This window comes from Artemia franciscana, unplaced genomic scaffold (assembly GCF_032884065.1).
Source record: "Artemia franciscana unplaced genomic scaffold, ASM3288406v1 PGA_scaffold_52, whole genome shotgun sequence".
NCBI classification, from domain to species: Eukaryota; Metazoa; Arthropoda; class Branchiopoda; order Anostraca; family Artemiidae; genus Artemia; species Artemia franciscana.
Genome location: NW_027062693.1, coordinates 657,643 through 680,379, shown reverse-complemented (window position 1 = coordinate 680,379; position 22,737 = coordinate 657,643). Strand labels below are relative to the sequence as shown.

At 31.2% G+C, this 22,737-nt stretch overlaps 1 protein-coding gene across 1 annotated transcript in view; it reads left to right on the top strand.

Moving 5' to 3' along the window:
- The window catches only part of LOC136041964 (zinc finger protein 271-like), a 184,777-nt gene that overhangs the window by 154,663 nt on the left and 7,377 nt on the right, over nt 1-22,737 (top strand). Inside the window, 1 exon segment of the mRNA XM_065726782.1 lies at nt 22,466-22,732. Coding sequence (XP_065582854.1) covers nt 22,466-22,732 — 267 coding nt within the window.

The following is a 22,737-nucleotide window of genomic DNA, read 5'->3' as shown; positions in this document are numbered from 1 at the left end:
CCAGTTATCAGAAATTCATCAGCCAAATGGGATAATTCATAGTTCTAAAGATCAATATGTTCATTTTTTGGGCATTCTTGTTGATGAAAACTTGTCTTTCAAAGGTCACATTGATTTGATTAAAATGAAGATATGCAGGAGTCTCGGTATTTTAAGGAAACTTAAACATATTTTCTCTGGATCAATTTTGGAAATCCTTTTTCACTCCTTGATCCGATCTTACGTTTCTTACTGTCCAATAATGAGTTGACCAATCAACCAAAATGGTTGATGTCAACATTTCTTCCCAAATTAAATAGCCAAGATCTGATTCTCATAAATTTCACATCCTTTTCAGCCCCTGTTTCACCAATCCTCTATAATCCAAGCCCCTTTTCTATTTTTTCATTCTAGTAAATCGAACAAGCCGTTATGTCCTCTGCTAGAATTTTCATATCGATTAGCAAACATGGATCTTTATGACCGCTCCTCACAGCAATTTATCTAAAAATTAAACATAAAGGGAATGCACCAGGGAGGGAACTGTTTTTATGCGAGTTACTGATGCTCGTAAAAAATTTGTCGAATTGATTTTACTTGGCGAAAAATTCAGTCTATGATTTAGATATGTATCGTTTTCTTAGTTTTGGGTCAAACAAATGTTTTATATAAATAACATATATATGTATGTATATATATATATATATATATATATATATATATATATATATATATATATATATATATATATATATATATATATATATATATATATATATATATATATATATATATATATATATATATATATATATATATATATATATATATATATATATATATATATAAAGTAACTCAACCAAGCCAATTATTCTAGTTCTAAGCCAAACGGAAAAAGCTTGGGCCTTTCGGGTTGCTGTAATTCAAAAGATGTTACGCGACATTATCTATGATACTGATAATTTTGCCCAAGCCCCTTGAACTTATCAAACCAAATCAATGGTCTTATTTATTTACAGAATCTCTTTAGATGTTTAAATATTTCCCATATTTAAGCTTTCCTTGCTTATAAAGAGTTTAAAGAAAGGTAGCTATCGATATAGTGGTCGTATCGGTCACTTTGATAATGCCTAAGAATATCACTATTATTGAAACAGCTGGTGATTACTATAAGCAAAAAAAGTCATTTTCCTTTATTTCCATGTCTAAATGCCAAAAAAAAAAAGTAGCATAAAAGTTCAGACAATTGGTGCTTAATTTTAAAACATTCAAATTAATTATATTAATTTATAATTATATTATATTATATTATATATATTATATTATATATATATATATATATATATATATATATATATATATATATATATATATTAATTTATAATCATTAATTATAAAACATTCAAAAACTGAGTCATTTCTCCTTTTCTCGCTTCCTATAAAACTAATGCCTTGGAACATAGCGCCTTTTGAATACCAAACTCAATTACATTAATTTATAATGTATTTGTTATTTTCAGAGTTAGTAATAATAATTATTATTTATAACCCTCTATAAAAAAGGAAGCGGAGTAACAAAAACAAAAGGAACGAACACTTCCACAAGGGAAAAAAAACACCAAGCAAATAAAGGCACATTAGGCGGGCAAATACTTGTAGGAATAGTGGGGTGGTTTGACAGCAACCCCCGAAGGTTTTCTACTGATGATTTCAACGGGGAGTCCAGTGAGGTTTCAAATTCTAAACCACGGAGCTGGATATAATATAAAACGGAAAAAACGGAAATAATATGATCAATAATGACAAATATGAATGAAATGATTATGAAGGAAGGGGTGAACTCAAAAAGGTAATGTAAAATCAAACAAAATAAACAGAGAAACACATAATAAAAAAAATAATACTTACGGTTTTCTGTCAGTCTGTTTTTCTTCAGCGGGGATCTTACCTAAAAAAAAAAAACAGATTAGTTAGAATTTTGCTTATTTGTATGGATCCAAATTTACGGAATCAAGCAAAATAACATATGATAGAAATCACTCATTTTTTTCATCGGAACAATTCAACTCAATTTAGATTATTACAAAAAAAAGTCAATTACAAATAGCCCCCCCCCAAAAAAGGTGGAAATACAATTACAGCAGGGTACATAATTTTTTCTTTTTATTGGATGACCTAACCGGAATAAAGAATAAATATTTGCAAGCCAAAGCAAAACTCGGAGATATGACCTTGCCAGCTGCTTTCCATTTCCACTTTTTCTAAGATGATATAAGAGCAAAAATGGAAAACAGGTCCAACAATTGCTAGTACGAGGATTCGGTTGGGAAATTTAAGTTAAGAACCAAGCCCAAAGAAAATATTATATTATCAGCTGTTTCCCATTTACACTTTTTCTAAGAATCCCCGTCTGCAAACAGGAAAAGTTTTTAGTATCGCTCGTGGGAGGTGTTTGCTGAGAAGATTGTGTTGAGAAAAAAAAACTCAAAGGAGATGCGACATTGTCAGCTACTTGCCATTTAAATTTTTTCTAAGAACATTCGCATCCAAAAACGGAAAACCTGATCAGCTTCACTTGTGCGAGCCACTGGCTAAGAAGTTTACTTCTTAGCCATAATTTATTCAAGTATTCTTCTGGCTAAGAAGAATACTTGAATAAAATATAGCTACAATTTATTTTGCAGCCAAACCAAAGCTAATTGTGTGGTATAAAGAAACTACTTGACCAGTTTCTTGTGTCATGCTCGCATCATTCGCGATCGAAATTGTATAATGTCTATTATAGAACCGATAAGTAACTATCATTTTTGTAACTTTTCAGGAGAGCCAAAAAAAGCGAAAAGGGTACTTATCGGTTATATGATAAACACTGGGGAAGTGAAGTCCGATTAATGCTAATGAAATGAAACAAAATATGATGAATACATAATAGTTTAGAAAGAAATCTGGACTATGCCCCCCCCCCTAATATGCAAATATATAGCCCAAATTTGTTTGCATACACCAAACCAAAATACCAACTAAATACTTGAATAAAATATAGCTACAATTTATTTTGCAACCAAACCAAAGCTAATTGTGTGGTATAAAGAAGTTACTTGACCAGTTTCTTGTGTCATGCTTGCATCATTCGCGATCGAAATTGTATAATGTCTCTTATAGAACCAATGAGTAACTATCATTTTTGTAACTTTTCAGGAGAGCCAAAAAAGGAAAAAAGTTTATCAGCTGTGGTCAATCTGAAGAATGAGGCTAATTTAGATAAAGGGAACATCTATCCAGAAGTGGTGTATGTCTCTTTTTATCTTCGTAACGGTACGAGATAGAACAATTCTAACTGCACCATTCGATCCCAGTGCTGAGTTTACCCAAGATACATACATAAAAATAGTGACAAAGACCACACTGCCTTTCCATAACAAACAAATACAAAGTAGAGACAATAGGGAAAATCTTTTCAAGACAGTGGAAATCAGTTCTGTGGATATTTCAGCCCTATGTCCAAGGGCCGTCTGAACTTCCTGGTTGTCCTTCGTTGAAGTAAGAATGCTAGGGCTATTTTTAAAAAAAGTTTTAAAAAGTGTGTTTAATTATTTAGATTTAATTCACACAATTTGATGTAAGTCATTTATATATATATATATATATATATATATATATATATATATATATATATATATATATATATATATATATATATATATATATTATATATATATATATATATATATATATATATATATATATATATATATATATATATATATATATATATATATATATATATATATATATATATATATTTATATATATATATATATATATATATATATATATATATATATATATATATATATATATATATATATATATATATATTTATATATATATATATATATATATATATATATATATATATATATATATATATATATATATTTATATATATATATATATATATATATATATATATATATATATATATATATATATATATATATATATATATATATATATATATATTTATATATATATATATATATATATATATATATATATATATTTATATATATATATATATATATATATATATATATATATATATATATATATATATATATATATATATATATTATATATATATATATATATATATATATATATATATATATATATATATATATATATATATATATATATATATATATATATATATATATATATATATATATATATATATATATATATATATATATATATATATATATATTTATCTATATATATAAAAATAAGTTGTCTGTGTGTGTGTGTGTGTGTGTGTGTCGAGTGACTTCATGTTTGTGTGTTGACTGACGTCATGTTTTCGACTGACGAAATTACAGACCGGAACATCGGGACACAAATGACGACCGGGACACCGGCACATAGGGAATATAAATGACGACCGAGACACTCAAAGAGAAAGCGACCGGGACACAAGGAATGTTCGACTAGCAATCACCATCAACAAAGCACCGGGACACAAATGACGACCAGGACACAGGGAGTATATATGACGACCAGGACATAAGTTAAAAAAACTAAAAAAAACTCAAAAAAAGGATAAAAACTACAAAAAAACTTAAAAGAAAAAAAAAATAAAAACTAATAAAAAAACTAAAAAGCTAAAAAAAACTAAAAAAGGAAAAAAAATAAATAAAGGAAAAAAAAATGAAAAATAAAGGAGAAAAACAAAACTTAAAAAGATAAAACTAAAAAAAAACTAAAAAGAAAAAAGAAAAGAAAACTCAAAAAAAAAAAAAGTAAAAACCAAAAAAAAACTAAAAAGAAAAAAGGGGAACAACACAAAAATTTATTTCATCATATACCATTTCAAAAACGAATGTATATACAGACCGGGACACCGGGATACAAATTACGACCGGGACACAGGGAATATAAATGACGACCGGGACACAGGGACACAACTACAACGGGGACGCCGGGGGGCAAAGGAGGATATATAAATGACGAAGGGGACACAGGAAATGTTCGATTAGTGATCACCATCAACAAAGCTCAGGGGCAATCATTAGAATCATGAGGTATAACTAAAAAAAAACTAAAAAAAGGATAAAAACCTAAAAACTTAAAAAAAAGACCAATTCAAAAACGAATGTATCTACAGACCGGGACACTGGAACACAAATGACGATTGGGACACCGGGGCACAAAGAATATAAATGACGCTTGGGACACTTAAAGAGAAATTACAGACTAGGACACCGGGACACAAATGATGACCGGGACATAGGGAATTTAAATGACGACCGGGACAAAGGGATACAACTACAACGGGAACGCCGGGGGGCACAGGGGGATATATAAATGACGACGGCAACACAGGGAATGCTCGATTAGCAATCACCATCAACAAAGCTCAAGGGCAATCATTAGAATCATGAGGTATAGATCTGAATACGGATTGTTTTCCCATGGACCATTATATGTTGCATGTTCAAGAGTCGGTAAACCTGACAATCTATTTATATGCACAGACAATGGGACAGCGAAGAATGTTGTATATTCGCAAGTTTTACGTAGTTAAAAACACACACACACACACACACATATATATATATATATATATATATATATATATATATATATATATATATATATATATATATATATATATATATATATATATATATATATATATATATATATATATATATATATATATATATATATATATATATATATATATATATATATATATATATATATATATTCACAGGTGGGACATAGGGACACAACTACAATGGCGCGTAGCTAATATGGCGCGTAACGACTTACGCGCGAGGGGCGGCCTGAGGGGGGGGGGGCAAAGCACTCCCACCAACTAGATATGGGGTGGCGCGAAGCGCCACCCCAACACCTAGTGTATATATATATATATATATATATATATATATATATATATATATATATATATATATATATATATATATATATATATATATATATATATATACATATATATATATATATATATATATATATATATATATATATATATATATATATATATATATATATATATATATATATATATATTTATATATGTATATATATATAAATATATATATATTTGTTTTATACAATACTAATATAAGATTTGGGGGTGATTTGTAAAAGCAAATTATGGGAATTCCCATGGGGGGGGGGGAATGCCAGCCCATTTATAGCTGACTTGTTTTTAAGTCAACTAGAATATAAATATATGATGGATAAGAAAAATCCAATTAATTTAAAACATGCTTTGTCAAATAATAAAAGATATTTAGATGATATTTTGGTCTTAAATTGTAAGGATTTCATTGATATTTCTAAAAATATATATCCATCAGAGCTTATTCTTGAGCTTAGTCATGGCGCTGGTCATGAAGATCATTTCTTAGATTTAAATATTAATATTTGTGATAATAATAAATTAAGTTTTAAAATGTATAATAAAACGGATGATTATGATTTTGAAGTGATTAGTTTCCATTCCCTGAAAGTAATATACACTCAAATATCACATATTCAGCGTTTTTCTCACAGTTACTTCGTTTTTCAAGGATTTGTAGTAATTATATTGATTTTAAAAATAGATGTAAAATCTTAAGCCAAAAATTGATATCAAGAGGTTTTTCTCTAAATAAATTAACTTGGCAATTTAAAAAATTTAGTTTTCATTATAACGAACTTTTAAATAAATATCAAAAGAATTATCTAGAAATACTTAAAGAAATTTTTAACTAATTTCGGAGGTTCGAGAAATGTTGTCACAGCACCATTTATTTTGAATTGTGTTTCTAATTGAGCGGATTTTTTTAAAAATTAGCCACATGGTAAAGATGAATTACATAATTGTTTAGTTCATTCAGGTTTTTTGCAATGTGTTAATATTTGTGAGTGGGTAAAATTTATAATATTTAGTTTACCTATTGTTGCTAAAAGGAGGGATATATTAACAGGATAAACTTGTTTTTGGTTTTTCTTGGTTGTTTTACATTTGCTGTTTTTTTTTCATAGGCATGTATTTTGGGGGTGATACCTGACGCGGGGATGCCATGGATATTCTGTGGTAGCCACAACACTGTGCTGGGTAGAGAATTTAGAGTGGCGAAACCCTATATAGGCCAGTGTATTCTCCTGATGAGCCCTTATGTTGGGTATTGCCTCTGAATTATTTGTCTATATTATTTTTTCTATTGTTTGGTAAATGACGACTTATACTAATTGACGACATGACTGCCTGTCCATGGATTATTCTTTATGGTTGATTGTGTGTGGCTATGCTGTTTGACCTATGTGATTGTATGGATGAGTAGGGTTAAGGCCTCATTCAAGTGCTGGTCTATATTAATCACTAATTTAGGAAAACAGTCTTCCTTTTCTCCTTCTGTCTCCTTTTTTTTTTTTTTTTTTTTTTTTTTTTTTTTTTTTTTTTTTTTTGTGTTTGTGCTGTAGCATTGGTGATTTCTCTTTTCATTATATATATATATATATATATATATATATATATATATATATATATATATATATATATATATATAGTTTCTCTCTTATTCTTGTATTGTGCTGAAGACGGCCCTTGGACATAGGGCCGAAATATCCACAGAACTGATTTCCACTGTCTTGAAAAAATTTCCCCTGTTGTCTCTACTTTGTATTTGTTTGATACATACATAACTCATTTTTGACCAAAATTATCACAGCCGAGCTGCTTTTCATTAATATTTCTCACTTAGTGTCCCTTGTCCGAGGTGTTGGCGGTGAAGTTTGTGTTGAGAAGCCATACTCAAAAAAGATATGACTTTGTCAGCTTCTTAGCATGTACATTTTTTCAAAAAATACTCGCACGCGAAAACAAAAACTTGTTCAGTGTCGTCTTTTTAGAATAAAATAAAAATACCCCAAAGATGTACTTTTCAAAAACAAGGGGGGATGGGTAAGACATATCTAGGGGGGAGAGCCAGATTGTGGGACATTAGGGTAGCTGGGTGCAGGGATCACGGGTTGTAAAGTTACTGGCTCTGTTTTTGGAAAGTCTTGGGTTTCATTACACGTAAAATGTTGAAAGGTGGTGCTATGATGTTTTCCTTGAAGGGTAAAACATACCCTTATTATTTCACTTCTTTAGTACACCGTACTTATTTCACCATTAAAGTAGAAGTGGAAGACGTAACAGTAGTAGTAGTAGCAGTAGTTTCAGTATTAGTAGTAGTAGTAGCAGCAGTAGTAGTGCTAGCAGTAGTTTTAGTAGTAGTAGTTTTAGTAGTAGTATTATTTCACTTCTACGGTGACATAAATTACGCAATAATAATTTGCACATCAGAAGTTCTCAAGTTTAAGCATACCAAATATGAATCAAGTCTAATTTTGTTGTCAGGCACGCACATAAGGATTTACTCGTATAAAAAATATGAAAAAACCGATAAGTTCTAAGAAAAAATAATAAATTATGGGAAAATAGTAAAAATTTCAAGATGTTGGGGAGAACTGAACCCTAATAGTTTCACCAAGTACATGTCTACTTGCGGTTCTTGACTTCAGGTGTGTCAATTCACAGGAAAATTAGGGGGGGGTGAAATGTATGTGTTCTTCAATTGCACTTTTGCTGTTTTTGATTTACTTGAATGAAAACACCTAGAAAAGGTATTTTGAATGAAACTATCAAAAAAAGGTATTCTTTGAAATCCAACGTGGGGAGACGAAAAATCTAGCGCCGAACAACTGGCATCCCCTCCCCCTCCCACCCCAATTGACGAACTAGCTTGAGTTTCATTTATATTAATTTAGGGCTTTCTCCAGAATCGGAGTTTATATAGAAGACAATGTGGAACGTTGGCCTAACATAACACCAAAAAAAGAAGAAAAAGGTGGAACTTTGGCCTAACATAAAACAAAAAAAGAAGAAAACAGGTAGAACTTTGGTCTAATATAGCACAAAAAAAGAAGAGAAAAGGTGGAACTTTGGCCTAGCATAAAACAAACAGAAAAAGAAGAGAAATGTGAAACTTTACCCTAACATTAAACAACAAAAAAGAAGAGAAAAGCTAGAACTTTGGCCTAACATAAAAAAAAACAAAAGAGAAAAGGTCAAACTTTGGCCTAACATAAAACAAAAAAAAGAAGAGAAAAGGTGAAACTATGGCCAAACATAAAACAAAACAAAATTAGAGAAAAGGTGGAACTTTAGCCTAACATGAAACAAAAAAAAGGAAAAGAAAAGGTAGAACTTTGGCCTAACATAAAACAAAAAAAAAGAAGAGAAAAGATGGAACTTTGGCCTAACATAATACAGAAAAAGAATAGAAAAGTGGAACTGTGTCCTAACATAAAACAAACAAAAAAAGAGGAGAAAAGGTGTAACTGAATTAATCGAGGAAGACTCGTAATCTGAAGGACAGATATCCACTTAACTGTAATAGAAGCCATTCCTGGATATCTCCTTTTAGATGTGACTTAATTCAAAGCATATTTAGAACCAAAGGTTCACATAGACTCAACTATTAGGGGGGAGGGGGAAAGTTGGAAGATTTTTCTTTGGCAAGTGTGGTTCACAATACACATTAAATCTTTCAGAGATTATTCACTATATCAGATTTAATCTAATTTTTTCAGGGACATTTAAAACAGAGGAAAATATCAGAACGAAAATATATGTTTCCCCCAAAAAGGCAAAAATGTAAATTATAATAATTTAAATTTTAATAATTAAAAAATCATTCGATTACTCATACAAATACAACCATTGTGTTCTCATTGATGTTTTAACCTTTTTGAAGACAACTCTTACGTACACGGAGAGCAGACGCGTAGTCAGGATTATGTGTGTTCTGTGGAGGGTAAGGGACATCTAAGGCGACTGTCGTAATGAAAAGGAGATTTACTCCAACCCTTACTTTGAAGTGAAGGGGAAAGAAAAAATTGAAAAAAAGTTTTCATAGATATCCTAACAAAGAGGAAATCCTAACAAGATTTATAATCTCTTAAATTATTGCCGTAATTATAGTCTCTGACCATGGCAATCGATTACAGAAACAGAGTTTGACGAAACCTTGCACAAAACCCATTTTCGACAAAAATGGGATACTTCTCTTTTTTTATTATGTCAACTAAACTATGGGAAATTTCTCGTAGATATAGTGTACAATAATAATAAAATAATCACAAAATTTCTTGGTTTTGTGTTTGTGAGGGGGGGGGGGTGCCCGTTCAATCTTTTCAAATGAAATTAAGAATTGAAAAAAACCTAACACAAAGCTATGGCATATTAAGAAGCAGAAGGCTTCTGAGGGTTCAGACTGTTTCCTTGGAAACAACATATAAATATGTACCAAAGCGAAAAATAGAAATTGCTTTTCTACAGTTCCGTCGTAGAAAGTGTGCTTTGATTTCATTAGTTAACATTTGCGACCTTATTGAAAAACATCATTTATTTCAGTGAAAATCTAAAAGTAAAGACTAGTTGAAAACCTTATTGGTCTATGACAGGTTTTCATAAGCCAATCACACTATTTCTTAAGCATATTAAACAAACAAAATACAAGTTTTTTCAACTGAAAGTAAGGAGCGACATTAAAACTTAAAACAAACAGAAATTACTCCGTATATGAAAGGGGCTGTTCCCTCATCACTTTTTACTTAGGCAGTGCTATTGTGCTGCTTGTGATCGGTCGGGTTAACTATAGCGTGTTTTCCATCAGAGCAATAAGTCATCTACAGCAACTGTGGCTAAATTTGAAAAAAAAGGTTTCTTTTCGACATTTATTTAAGGATTTAGATTAGACGAATGTGATTTCTAATATCAAAGAAGAAATGATTTATTGAAAAGGCATGTAGGATTCTAATGTTATATTAGTAATGTCTAGCATTTTATTTTATGCTCAGTCATTTTATGTTTTGTTTTGAACAGCCTAGAATGTATTTTTTTGTACCCTGTTATATTTTTAGATTTAAACAGCCAAGAACTTATTTTTGCCTCCAGTCAGAAGTTCTGATGTTTCTTTCTATTGTTGTGCACTTTTTATAATCATTTCAAACAAGCTCTCTAAACACGCTAGTGGTAAAATTCTAGTTTAGCTACTTTTTGATATCGAGGAAAGGGGGTAGGTTAAGAAAATGAAACTTTCAGGGATGGGTCTAGCCTACTGACTAAAGTAGGCCATTTCCTTGGAAGGTATTTTGAAGTAGATACCTACCTCCACTCCTCCCTCTAGTGGGTAGTGATCTTTGATTACTTTCAAAAAATTGTTAAAAGTCTAGTTGTTTGACATATTGCTATCCCAGAAAGGGGTTAGGTTAGGAAAATGAAACTTTCAGGGATGGGTCTCCAGGCTAAAGTATGTCCCAGAAGGTATTTTGAAGTACCTACCTTCATTTTTTCTCCCTCTAGAGGGCCCTGACCTTTGATGACCTTCATAAATATGTGTGCTAGAAAAGTGAAACCTTACAAAAGAGATCTTCTGCTTGATTGAAGTACATCAAAATTGTTTTCAGCTTCACAACTTTGCTCAATCCCAATTTATAAGGTTTTAAAGATATGCAAATACATTTCCTAAATTAAAAACAAAAATTGATATGGCTTAGAATTCTTCTCAAATAACAAGAATTGCATTTTCAGAACTGGAGGCAGAGAAAAAGCAACCAGTAACTGAAAAATAAGGTAAAATGTTGTTTTGTCAAAATTTCAATTCTGACAAGGTCTAGACCTGTCATGTAGGCAAATTTCAGGGCTCTCTAGAGAGAGAAAGAGTGGAGGCAGGTTCTTTAGATACCTTCCTGGGATATACTTTAGCCTGTAGACCCATTCCTGAAAGTTTCATTTTCCAAACCTAACCTCTGTTTATTTTATCAAAGTGAAACCTTGCAAAATTGATCTTCTTCTTAAATGAAGCACAATAAAACTGTTTTCAGCTTATTAATAATATTAATTAGTATTTTCTCAACTGAGAAAATACTAATTAATATAGCTTAAAATTTTACTCTAAATAATTGGATTTTTACTTTCAGAACTAAAGTCAAATCAACAAAACTGATTGCTGAAAATTCAGGTAAAATGTCATTTTGTCAAAATTTGGATAGGTAGCCTATAGACTGTCAATTATACAAATATCTAATACCTACAGATCAGAAGAGGGTTAATATACAAGCTTGGCAATACCTTCCCAGAGTAGGGGAGAGTAGGGTACCTTGGAGCAAACTTCATTTTTCATTTTTTTTAAGGCAAATCAAAAGACCTTTTCTGCAACTCATTTACATCAAAAGATAACTCATTTATTGGGCTACCTCTGAGTATTTTTTTTCTTTTTTGTGGGTTAATACTAAACAATACACCACCCTAAGGGGCATGATGAACCAGTATGATTTATCTTTTTATTGATAAGTGAAAATGATGCAAGGTTTATACCAAAAGCAAACTTCCCTGATTGGCAGGATGTTCCTGCCAATTTGTCATTGGTGCCTTTACCCTATATTCAATATTTAATTGACATACACCTACAATGTAGTTTTTCCACTGAGCCTAAGCTGATTGTCTCCAAATACAGACAGTTCAATCTTTTTTTTTCTGAGATCTTACATATCAGTAAAAAACATCCTATTTTTGAGTATTTTCAGGCATAAAGTAGTTGAAGTAGGTACAAAACAAGTTCCTGGACCCTAGTTTAGAATTTAATTCTGATTGTTTCTAAAGTATAACTTTTCTAGTAAACCGAAATTCTTTAGCTTGCTATAGTTCTGTTGATCAGTAGTGCTAATGCTGTCTGAGTGGAAACCTGGCCATTAAACTCCTTTAAGCTGTTTACAAATACTATATGTGCATTATTCCAACAAAATTAAAGGCACTAAAAGCAATATAAAAAATAAAGACAATTTGTTTCTCCTTAAGACATAGTTTTTGAAGACATAAAAACAAAAGAAAAAAATTGCTTAAAGTTTTGAATAAATTAACAAAAAACCACATTGAAAATCCATCACAGTGAATACAGAACAATCTGCAGCTTTTGCAGAAAAAATATAAAACTGGAGTGCTATTTCCAAGTTCTATTGATAGTATGGTATGTTTTATAAATGGCATTAACTTATTTCAGAGATAATATTATGGAGTTGTCTGAAATTCCAAATATGGCTGAACCTATCACCATTCCTGAGACTTCTGTTGTTAAAAATGGTAAGTTATCATATTGAATTTTGGTAACAAAATAAAAATAAAGTTGCTTTGCTTTAGTAAATATTTTTTTCTTTCTTCCTCTTGCTTATAAGCTTCTCCCCAATAAAAATAATAAAAGAAAGAACATACTCTGTACAAGAGCTTGGATCTAGTCCTTAAGACTTGAGAGGAATGAAAGGGCTATTTTACAACACAAAAGTTTTTCCATAAGTTTTCCAGTTTGGGGGACAACAAGTCTTCAGGCTGACAAATTTTTCTCACTCTTTGCAATTCAATCTTTCCTGTTTTCAATTCAGGGAAACAGTTTGCTCTTTCCTGTTTGCAGGCGTAAATAATAATTGCAATAAAAAAAATCATTCCTACCGAAGAATTAATTTTGTGGAGCAACCACACAAATTATTTCTTGGTAACTGAGCACCCCTCTTGGTACCTAACCTACAAACTATTGATTTTGATTTTGTGGTATTTATTTTTGTCTTGTTGTTTATTATTTCTATTACTTCCTTGGCAAAAAGCACATAATTCAGTCAGATTTTTCTTACTTGTCAATTTTTTTTCAATTTCCCCAAATGTATTAAGAGATGTCCAGGTATTGCTAGTTTTATATATTTCTGTACATATATCTTGAGTAGGAGGGGTGTAATTTTTTTTTTACGGTTTTTCTTGGGAATAGATTTTATTCAGCTTCCCCTTTCCCACTGCACGTATTCACTTATGTTGCAAATACTGTTTTTTTTCACAAATATTTGGTATTTGGTACACAAATATGCTTTTATTCAAAAGTATTTGGTACACAAATATTCTTATGTTTATTGTAAATATTATTTTCACAACATGGTTTTGTTATTGATTTTCAATCAATACTTGTACTTAGATTTAGGCTTAAGCCCCATTGAATCTGATGATAGTTTGAACTGAAATAGTCTGATTTTTTTTTTTTTTTTGTGTGTGTCTAAAAATTGTGTGTTTACTTTCAGGCCATATTTTCTGTCAATTTAAAAAGTCTTTTAAAGTCTTTTAAAATATAAGATTTTTTGGAAGGGGCGGGGCTGGTAGTTAGAACATGGAGGAAAATATTTATATTATCAGCTATAAAATTTCAATGTTTCTGTCAAACAGTAAGTGGGGTATCTATTTTCTTTCCTGTATATTTATTTGTTTTTCAAAATCAAATGGAAGCTCTAACAAATGGAATCTGAAGGAAATGAATTGAAGATGCAAAAATTGGAAATAATAAAGGAAACTGGGATTAGCATTTAAAGGAAAAAAACAACATTACCACCAAGTGCTTTGCAGCTATTTTATCCTAGATGATTAGCCTCTAGACCACATAACCTGTGGAAGAATTTCAGGATTCCTTTTTTTCAACTCTAAATCCTGAGATTTGGTTTTGGTTCTTTGCCAAAGATAGTATGATTTCTGTCCTTGTAAGAATTATTATTCATTCTTGTGGGATAATGTGTTGAAAAGGGGAAGCAGTTGGGCTTGTTTTGTAAGCTTTTCTGATGAATGTGTTTGATGTCACTTTTATTATACTTTGTTTCAGAAGTTAAAGAGGCTTTTCCAAGTGACAATGAGGAGTTTTTTGACTTTTCAACCAATGTTTTGTCTCCTAAAAGGGAAGATGTTCCAGTGGGTACTTTTTGTGGCTTTTCAGGACCATGTAAGCTTGAACCTGACTCACCGGAATTGGGCTCCATGTGTTTTGACAGTGAAGGTACATCTCAAGTATTTGGTTGTTTTTTTTTATAATAAAATATATGGGTAATATTTTATTACCCATACATTTGATTCAGTTTCAATATTTTATTTGGGAAAACTAGAACAAATTAGAATTTGCTAGAACTTCATCATCTTCAGATTTGAAACTGGTGAAGCCAAAAGGACTTTGAGTTATGCAATGTATTGTGGACAACAATTACTGCAAATTTTGGAATTTGCAAATTTCTGTATAAAAAATTTACAACTTTTGTTCAAAGAATTTGTTTTAGTTCTAAAATAAAATTGAACATTAGTGTCGTCTTGTACTGTAGTAGCAAATAGTAAGTATTATAGTTGATTGTGTTTCTTTTTTCACTCTGCTTGTTTATCTCCAATGTTGTAAATCCAGCAGAAAATATATTATTAATATATAAAGCTCTCGAATAGTATTACTAAACGTTTGTAGTAAGATTCAGTTAGCCTTCTCAATTTTGGGAAACTCCTCAAAGCAATTTAAGTGTTAAAACAATTCAGTCAGTGTCAAACATGCCCCCAAAATAGACCTCTGTTTTTAAAAAGAAAGACGAAATTACTATGCAAATCAGCACTCTGTTTATCGTGTTTGCAAATCATTAAAGAGATTATGCTATCGACAGTAGAAACTTCCATAAGCAACTCTAGCAAAAGTCAGTTTAAACAAAAGTCAAGTAAATAAAATTTTAAATAGTGAGATGGTCATTATAAATGTTCAGTTATAAAAGAATGTCCAGCATTTATACGAGTTTGTCAGACAGGAAGAGAATTTTCGTGTGGAAAAAGTGAAAACTATTTTTCTACTTAAACTACTTAAAGCAATGACATGCACATGAGCTTTGAGATTTCTCTTATCATAGTATCTCTTATAGAAATTTTTTTTTGAAGATATTTCATAATATAAAATGATGTAACATGAAATTTTTCTTCTGACGTTTAAGCCACTCTCCCTAAATACAGTAATGTCAGTGGCATAATCTGGCAGTGCAGACAACTTAGGATGGCCCTCCAGGTATTGGCACCAGGAGAAAAAAGTTGAAGGTCAAGTTTCTTCTGAAGTATACCTACCATGTAGTTTTTTCACTGAACCTAAGCTATTTTTGTTTAAAATAAGGATTTCCTTATTTGAGCCTTCATAGCCCTATCTTGTAGGAAAAGATAGAGAAAAAGAAACACCATTTTTCTGAGTATTTCCATTCATGAAGCAACTGAACAAGGTACAAAACAAGTTCCTTGGCCCTAGTTTAAAATTTAATTCTTATTGCAGCTAAAGCAGCAGTATAGATGCTTTAAGAGACCAATATTTTTCTCTCCTAGAAGTTTCCTTGTAAAAAGTGTCATCACTCAAATTTTCGTTTTTTTTACTAGCATAATCATTTTTAGAAAATTCAGTTTCCCATTTAAAAAAGTAGTAGGGGGGAGGGGGACATATACACAACGAGGAAATCACTCCCAATCCAGTTGAGATAAAAGTTAGTCTGACTGATTCAGGCTAGATTAGAACACAGTTGGCAGAAAAATCCGAATACAAAATACGTACCATCCATGTTTTCATCACTACAAGCAGAATGAGGTAGAATGGGTCCAGAGAAATCCCCCTCTGTAAAATATAGTAACTGGGTTTGATATTCTCTTTTTTTTTTGTTTCACCTATTCCCCCAAGTTAGCTTCTCTTGCCTTCCCCCTAAGGTCCAGACCAATGTGCGTCTATACTCTACATGCACTAGCACACAAGTGTATCACAAATGGAACTGTAGCACTTTTGTGGGAGGAACTTTCCATGGAGGAGTTTCCGTAAGGGGAGGGAATTTTTCATAGAGTGAGCCAGATTTACCAGCTTTATTTGAAAACAAAAAGAAATTAAGAAAAAAACAAGTTTTTTTGATGAAAAAACGGTTAACGATGTAATACTTCTGAATTATATTAAGAAGCGTCTAAAACTTAAGGCTTTTGTGTTAGCTAGCTAAATACATTGGAATGATTTTATTCATAAAACATATTCGAAGCTTCAAATTCTCCCCCTATTCAGTGCCCGAATTTAATCTGCAAATAAAATTCTAGTTTGTGAAAATTCTATTTATTATATTATCATGCTTGACTTTGTTCATTTTTTACATTTTGTGTTCTTTTTCACATATGTTGTATGTTTTTTATGTCTTGGTACTGCTTATTGAGAATATTTGATCATACTTTGCTTGTTTTCTTTCTATTACTTTGTTTTGTTACAGAAGTTGCATATGCTTCACCAGACAGTGTCGAAACGATCAAAGGAACTTCTATTTCATCTGTATCACGTGAACATCAACAGCAGCCTTTGAGTATTACTTCCAGAATATCTAATTTAACATCTGTGTTGGACTCCCAGGATTTGGGTTGCAAAGACGAAGGTATTTGAAAATAATAGCGTTTTAAAATTAGTTTGAAAAGAGAAATTCCCTAATTCACGCTTCGCCCAACCCAACTCAAATACTTATCTTCCATTACCCCACACATTCCGCTGAAGAATTGATTTACTACATGCCATATTTATACATGCCATATTTAATGCCAAATTTCAAGAGAAAAGAAGATACCAGTAGCAGGCAAGGCCAGTGATAGAGAATACATCTCCGAAACTGCGGTCCCACATGATATGAGTCACAAACCTGGAGCTCGTAGAATCGAGTTACCTTCATCCCAGGACATCATCGACGTTATACAATCATTTATCAGGTTTTATTATTTGTTCAACTCTATTATAAGTTGTTTGTTCACAAAAAAACCCATAAAGTTAAACAACATAATTCCCATCGTTTTCTAAAATAGTAAGGTATAATTCATGGAAAGATGATCATTCATTAAACTCAAAAAGGAGTCTCCTTCTGACGGTAACCTTGCTTTTTACACCAATGAGTAGTGGATGCTGTTGGGTTTTGGAAGGGCAATCAAAGAATTATTTTTATTCCAAGATAAAAAAAAGTAAAATAAATACAAACTAAAATTACTTTAATATATTTATAATATTTGTTAAACTTGAAAAGCCTTGAGTTTTTTTTTGTTGCTATGTTTTAGTTGGTGTAATGAAAAATAAGAATACATCACCCAGAAAATAAAACGTTGCCACCTAAGTACAAACGATAGTCTGTGCTTTTGATGGCTTTTGAGATGCATGATTTCCTATTTGTTTTGGGGCTCCTCTTTTCTTGTTTCGTTGATTGTTATTTCAAGTCGTTTTAATTTTGAAATATTGTATGACTTTAATTGTGCTGGTCATTGGCTTAGTACGGCTCTATAACTTTAAGAAAGTTGTGATTCGATTTTGTATTCTTATTATTATTTTCAAAATAAAATTAGTATATATAAATTATAAATTAGTATATATTAGTATATATAAAATTAGTACAATTGCTGTGAGGTACAGCATAGCTAATCAAGTAACTGTTTAGGTTGGTCATGTCCATAATGAAGACTTTAACCAACCATAACTAAAGGAAATTGTTAATTTTATATAAAATTGCAAATTATAACCAACTATTTTCTGCTGACAAACCTCTTAAGTGACGAATATCGATTTTTCACACCCTTTTCATTAATCATATATCTACTTTCATCCCAATCTTCTTTTCTTTAACTTTCTTTGAAAACTTACCATTAAAAAAATTATTGGCCAATCCCAATATTTGATTAACTACATGGAAAAGACAAGATTGTGAAGCTTAAGTCCATAGAATAGGAAACAAACAAAAAAAATTTTATTCTCATTGAAACTCAGTGCTTCCCTTTAAAGTCCTTTCTGAGCAGTATAACAAGAAGAATAGAATCATTGCTGCAGCTTAGTAAAGAGCAAACGATGGTGCATAGTAGCCTGAAGTATGAAAACGCTTTTCAAAAATAACCGTTGGGGTTAAGGATTCTGTGTGAATTTCAAAAGGGGATTGAAAACATATGATACTGGTTAAAATTTGTAAACATATTGATTTTTATAGCTTGATGTTGTTTTGATTTTTGTGCTCACTAAATGCTGATAAAACAGACAAATAATCACAAAGACACTAGTGACAAAGGATCTTGTTTAGATCGAAAAAGAACATCGTAACCTCATACCTGCTTTTATGATATAAATACGTTAGATTTTAGTGCAACGGCGCCTTCGCCACTGTGAATATGGGCTTTTTTATTAGTTCCATAACACCACAGTAAAGTTTTCCAAGAGTCCCTAAGAAACTACAGCAGCATAGACGAAATTATAAACTCAAAAGATGATTGTGTGATTGTGAAACTATAGAGCTTTACAATCTTTTTTTTTTTTTTTTTTTTTAATAAGCCAAAGGTAGAAGCGCTGATAATTTGCTATTGTGCCTTTCCAGTCCCCAGAGGCTAGTTCTCAATAAGTATAAATAAGTTAGGTCTAGTTATTTCTATTACCAAAAATTAATTAGCTATCATTTGAATATGAAAATTTGTGAATAACGTGCCAAATCATGAAACTGGGTCTCTATTAATCAAATTACCTTTTATTATCACACTATTATCACGGTTCCATCAAACTATAACGCTTAGATTTATTCAGGTCTGATGTTTAGTGTCATTTTTCATGCTTGTAGTCAGTTTCTTTTTATATTGTGAGGATTCATTATTTCTTGGTAAATTATTGAGAATATTTAATCCTATTTTTATTAATTTCTGTCTCTTTGTTTATTTTTTGTTTTTGTTGTTGAAGCTGGAGATACCTCATCAATTGAAACTGACACGATCAGAGAAACTTCTATTTCTACTCACTCATCTGAGCATCAACTACTACGTGTGGGTACTGCAACCAGAATAACCAATTTAACATCAGAATCAGACTCTCCAAATTTAGACAGCAATGACGAAGATATAATTGAAACTATTAGTTTTATGAACTTAGTTTGAAAAAGGAAATATTTTGTCAAACATAAAAGTTTTTGTAAATTCTACAAGCATAACATCATTATATATATCAAGCCATGTGAGCAACATAACATAATTCAAATTCAAGTATTATATTGACCTCCAAAAGCGGAGAGTATAAAGAAAAAGAAAAATGAACAAACTGACCAGATAAATATAAAACAACAAACAAATATAAATACAGGCCAAGATACACAAGTCTATATTAACTTTTTTTATTATTGCAATTGTCTAAGTTTAAAAAATTTGAATGAATCGCCTTGCCTGAGACTCATTGCAGAATGGCCCAATTTTGACTTTAGACGCTTGTTTGCATGTTTTTCCATGCAAATTAACGGTCCTGTGTCAATTCTAAATTCTTGGTTCAACCTGCCTATGACCATAGGTTGGCGTGCCTTAACCTCTCATTCCAGGCAATCTATTGGCCCTATATCAGTTTTAAATTCTTGGTCAACCCACCTGAGACGAGGCAGATGTGACTTGCTAAAAGATAACAAGCAAGTATTGGTCCAATAAGAGGCACAGTTACTCCCACCGTTTACCCGTGTCATTTAACCAAACACTTGGAAAACCATAAGTTCTATGACTTTCTTAGCTCTATGACTATCTACCTTAGTTCTACCGCCCTAGGTATGACGCATGGACGGATAATAGACAGACATATCTGTCTATTAATAAATGAACTAACATAATTTTTCTACAATCCTAATAAGGGGGGGGGGCTAATGCCAGAATTTTCTCTCTCTCAATTGAACTGTTTGTCTTGGCTTTTTCTACAATTAGCCAATACTTGATGCCCACAACTATTCGATTTGAATTCAAACTATTATACAAATATTACCCAAACTTTGTCTATGGTAGCGCCAAAATAAAGTGCAATGTGGCAACCAAAAATGGTGTCAGTTATTATGTTTTCTGCTGTTAAGTCTTTTTTATGAAGTGTGCACCATCTGTGAAATATTTTGGAGTAATAATAGATGAGACTCCTATTTTCTCAAAGTATATACAATGTATATCATCTAAAATTCCTAGGAATGCAGGGATTCTAAGGAAGTTGAAATATGTTTTCCTATTTAATATACTTAAAGTGATATATTTTTTATTGTCCATCCTTATTTGATCTATTGTTTTCCGGTGTGGTCATCTACTTTTGGAATAAATTTGAAGTCATTACGTGCTCTCCAAAATTCGGCGATTCGGGTTCTTGTCAATTGTGATAATCGAATATGAGTTAGAGATAGTTATACAAAAATTAATCCTTTATCAGTTTCAGGTCTTTCTAATTTTTATATGGCTCTATTTATGTTTGATATATTGCATAAACACGCACCTGAATTTTTGGTTGGTGTTTGAGAGATGAGCCTGAATATGAGACAAAGAATTTGTCAGCGATTAGAAAACCGATTTAAAGGTCTACAGGGTCTGCATTCTCGATTCGCCATGTTCTTCCTTCTATAAGGGAGTCCCTTCCTTTTGATATAGTTCAAGATACTGATAGGCCTACTTTTTGTGGGATGCTTAGGGACCATTGTTTTGGAATAAATGATTTATGATTTTCTTTTCTTATATATAAATAAAGTAGGGGAATAGTGCATAAAAGTGTTGTTATATTAGGTTAGTGTAGTACAGGACCTCAGGTGGTGACTTTTTTGCTTTTTTATGTTTTCTTTTTTCCTTTTTAGATTAATCCATTGATAAGTAATTTGTTTTGTAGTTTCGAGAATGGCCGCACAAGCCATAAAACATTTTGGAAATTTTTGTTTTTATGTATTTTCTTGTGTTTTTTAAATAAATTCTCTCAGTGTCACTCTCTATGAGGTCCTCCCATCCCAATCGCGGACGAGCTGCTTTCCGTTTAACCCTAGACAGTTGACCAAAAAGAACCTAACTTCACGTATTGAGTGTGTTCTGAATAAAACACAAGTACCAAAAATACATTCCAGTCTACAAATGATGTTTATAGGCTAAAAATGAAAGCTGTACGTCTATTTAGTGTAAACTTAAGTTTGTTAAACCTAACTGTGTCCGGAAAACACAGTGAACGGGGGAATGGTGTATGCTTTTCCCTGTAGATTTCCATTTTTAGAACTACATAGTTACTTTCTGGTGTCTGTGAATTTATTGGTACAATTGCCTTCCTAATTTATGGAACGTTGCTGTTAAATTAGTTTTCAAAGTGTATTTATGATACAATTTGAATGTAAGTTCAACTAGGGGACTGGGGTAGAAATGGAAATTATTTATTATAACCTATAAAAAAAATTAATCCCGTATGACTTTCAAGTTGTAAAGCTGATAAAGATTTTCTGTATTGTTATTCCAATTCTAATTGGTCTATGAAGTGAAATTAATTTCAAGTTTCGTTCTTTAATTTTTCTTTCATTCGAAATTAGTTGGCAATTAGATACCAAACAGGTATCAGTTGTAGAATGTTCACCTTTCATTTGTAATTGCTATGATGTCTGATTATTGAATCGTTTTAACCTTATTTAATTTTAATAAAATAATTGTTTACTATAGAGATTATTCGTTCTACTGTGTGCAATTCTGATGGTATTTATCAACCAAAACCAATTGTGAACGTGAAGAAGCTGACAAAGAAGGCTGGTCATTTAAGTCATAAGAAGCTGACAGAGAAACCGTATAAGTGTGATATATGTGATAAAACTTTTTCTGTGTCAAACGATTTGATTAGGCACCAAAGAGTGCACACTGGGGAGAAACCGTATAAGTGTGATATATGTGAGAAAACTTTTTCTCAGTCAAATAATTTGATTCAGCACCAAAGATTACATACTGGTGAGAAACCGTTTAAGTGTGATATATGTGAAAAAACATTTTCTGTGTCAAGCAGTTTGATTAGTCACCACAGAGTGCACACTGGGGAAAAACCGTTTAAATGTGAG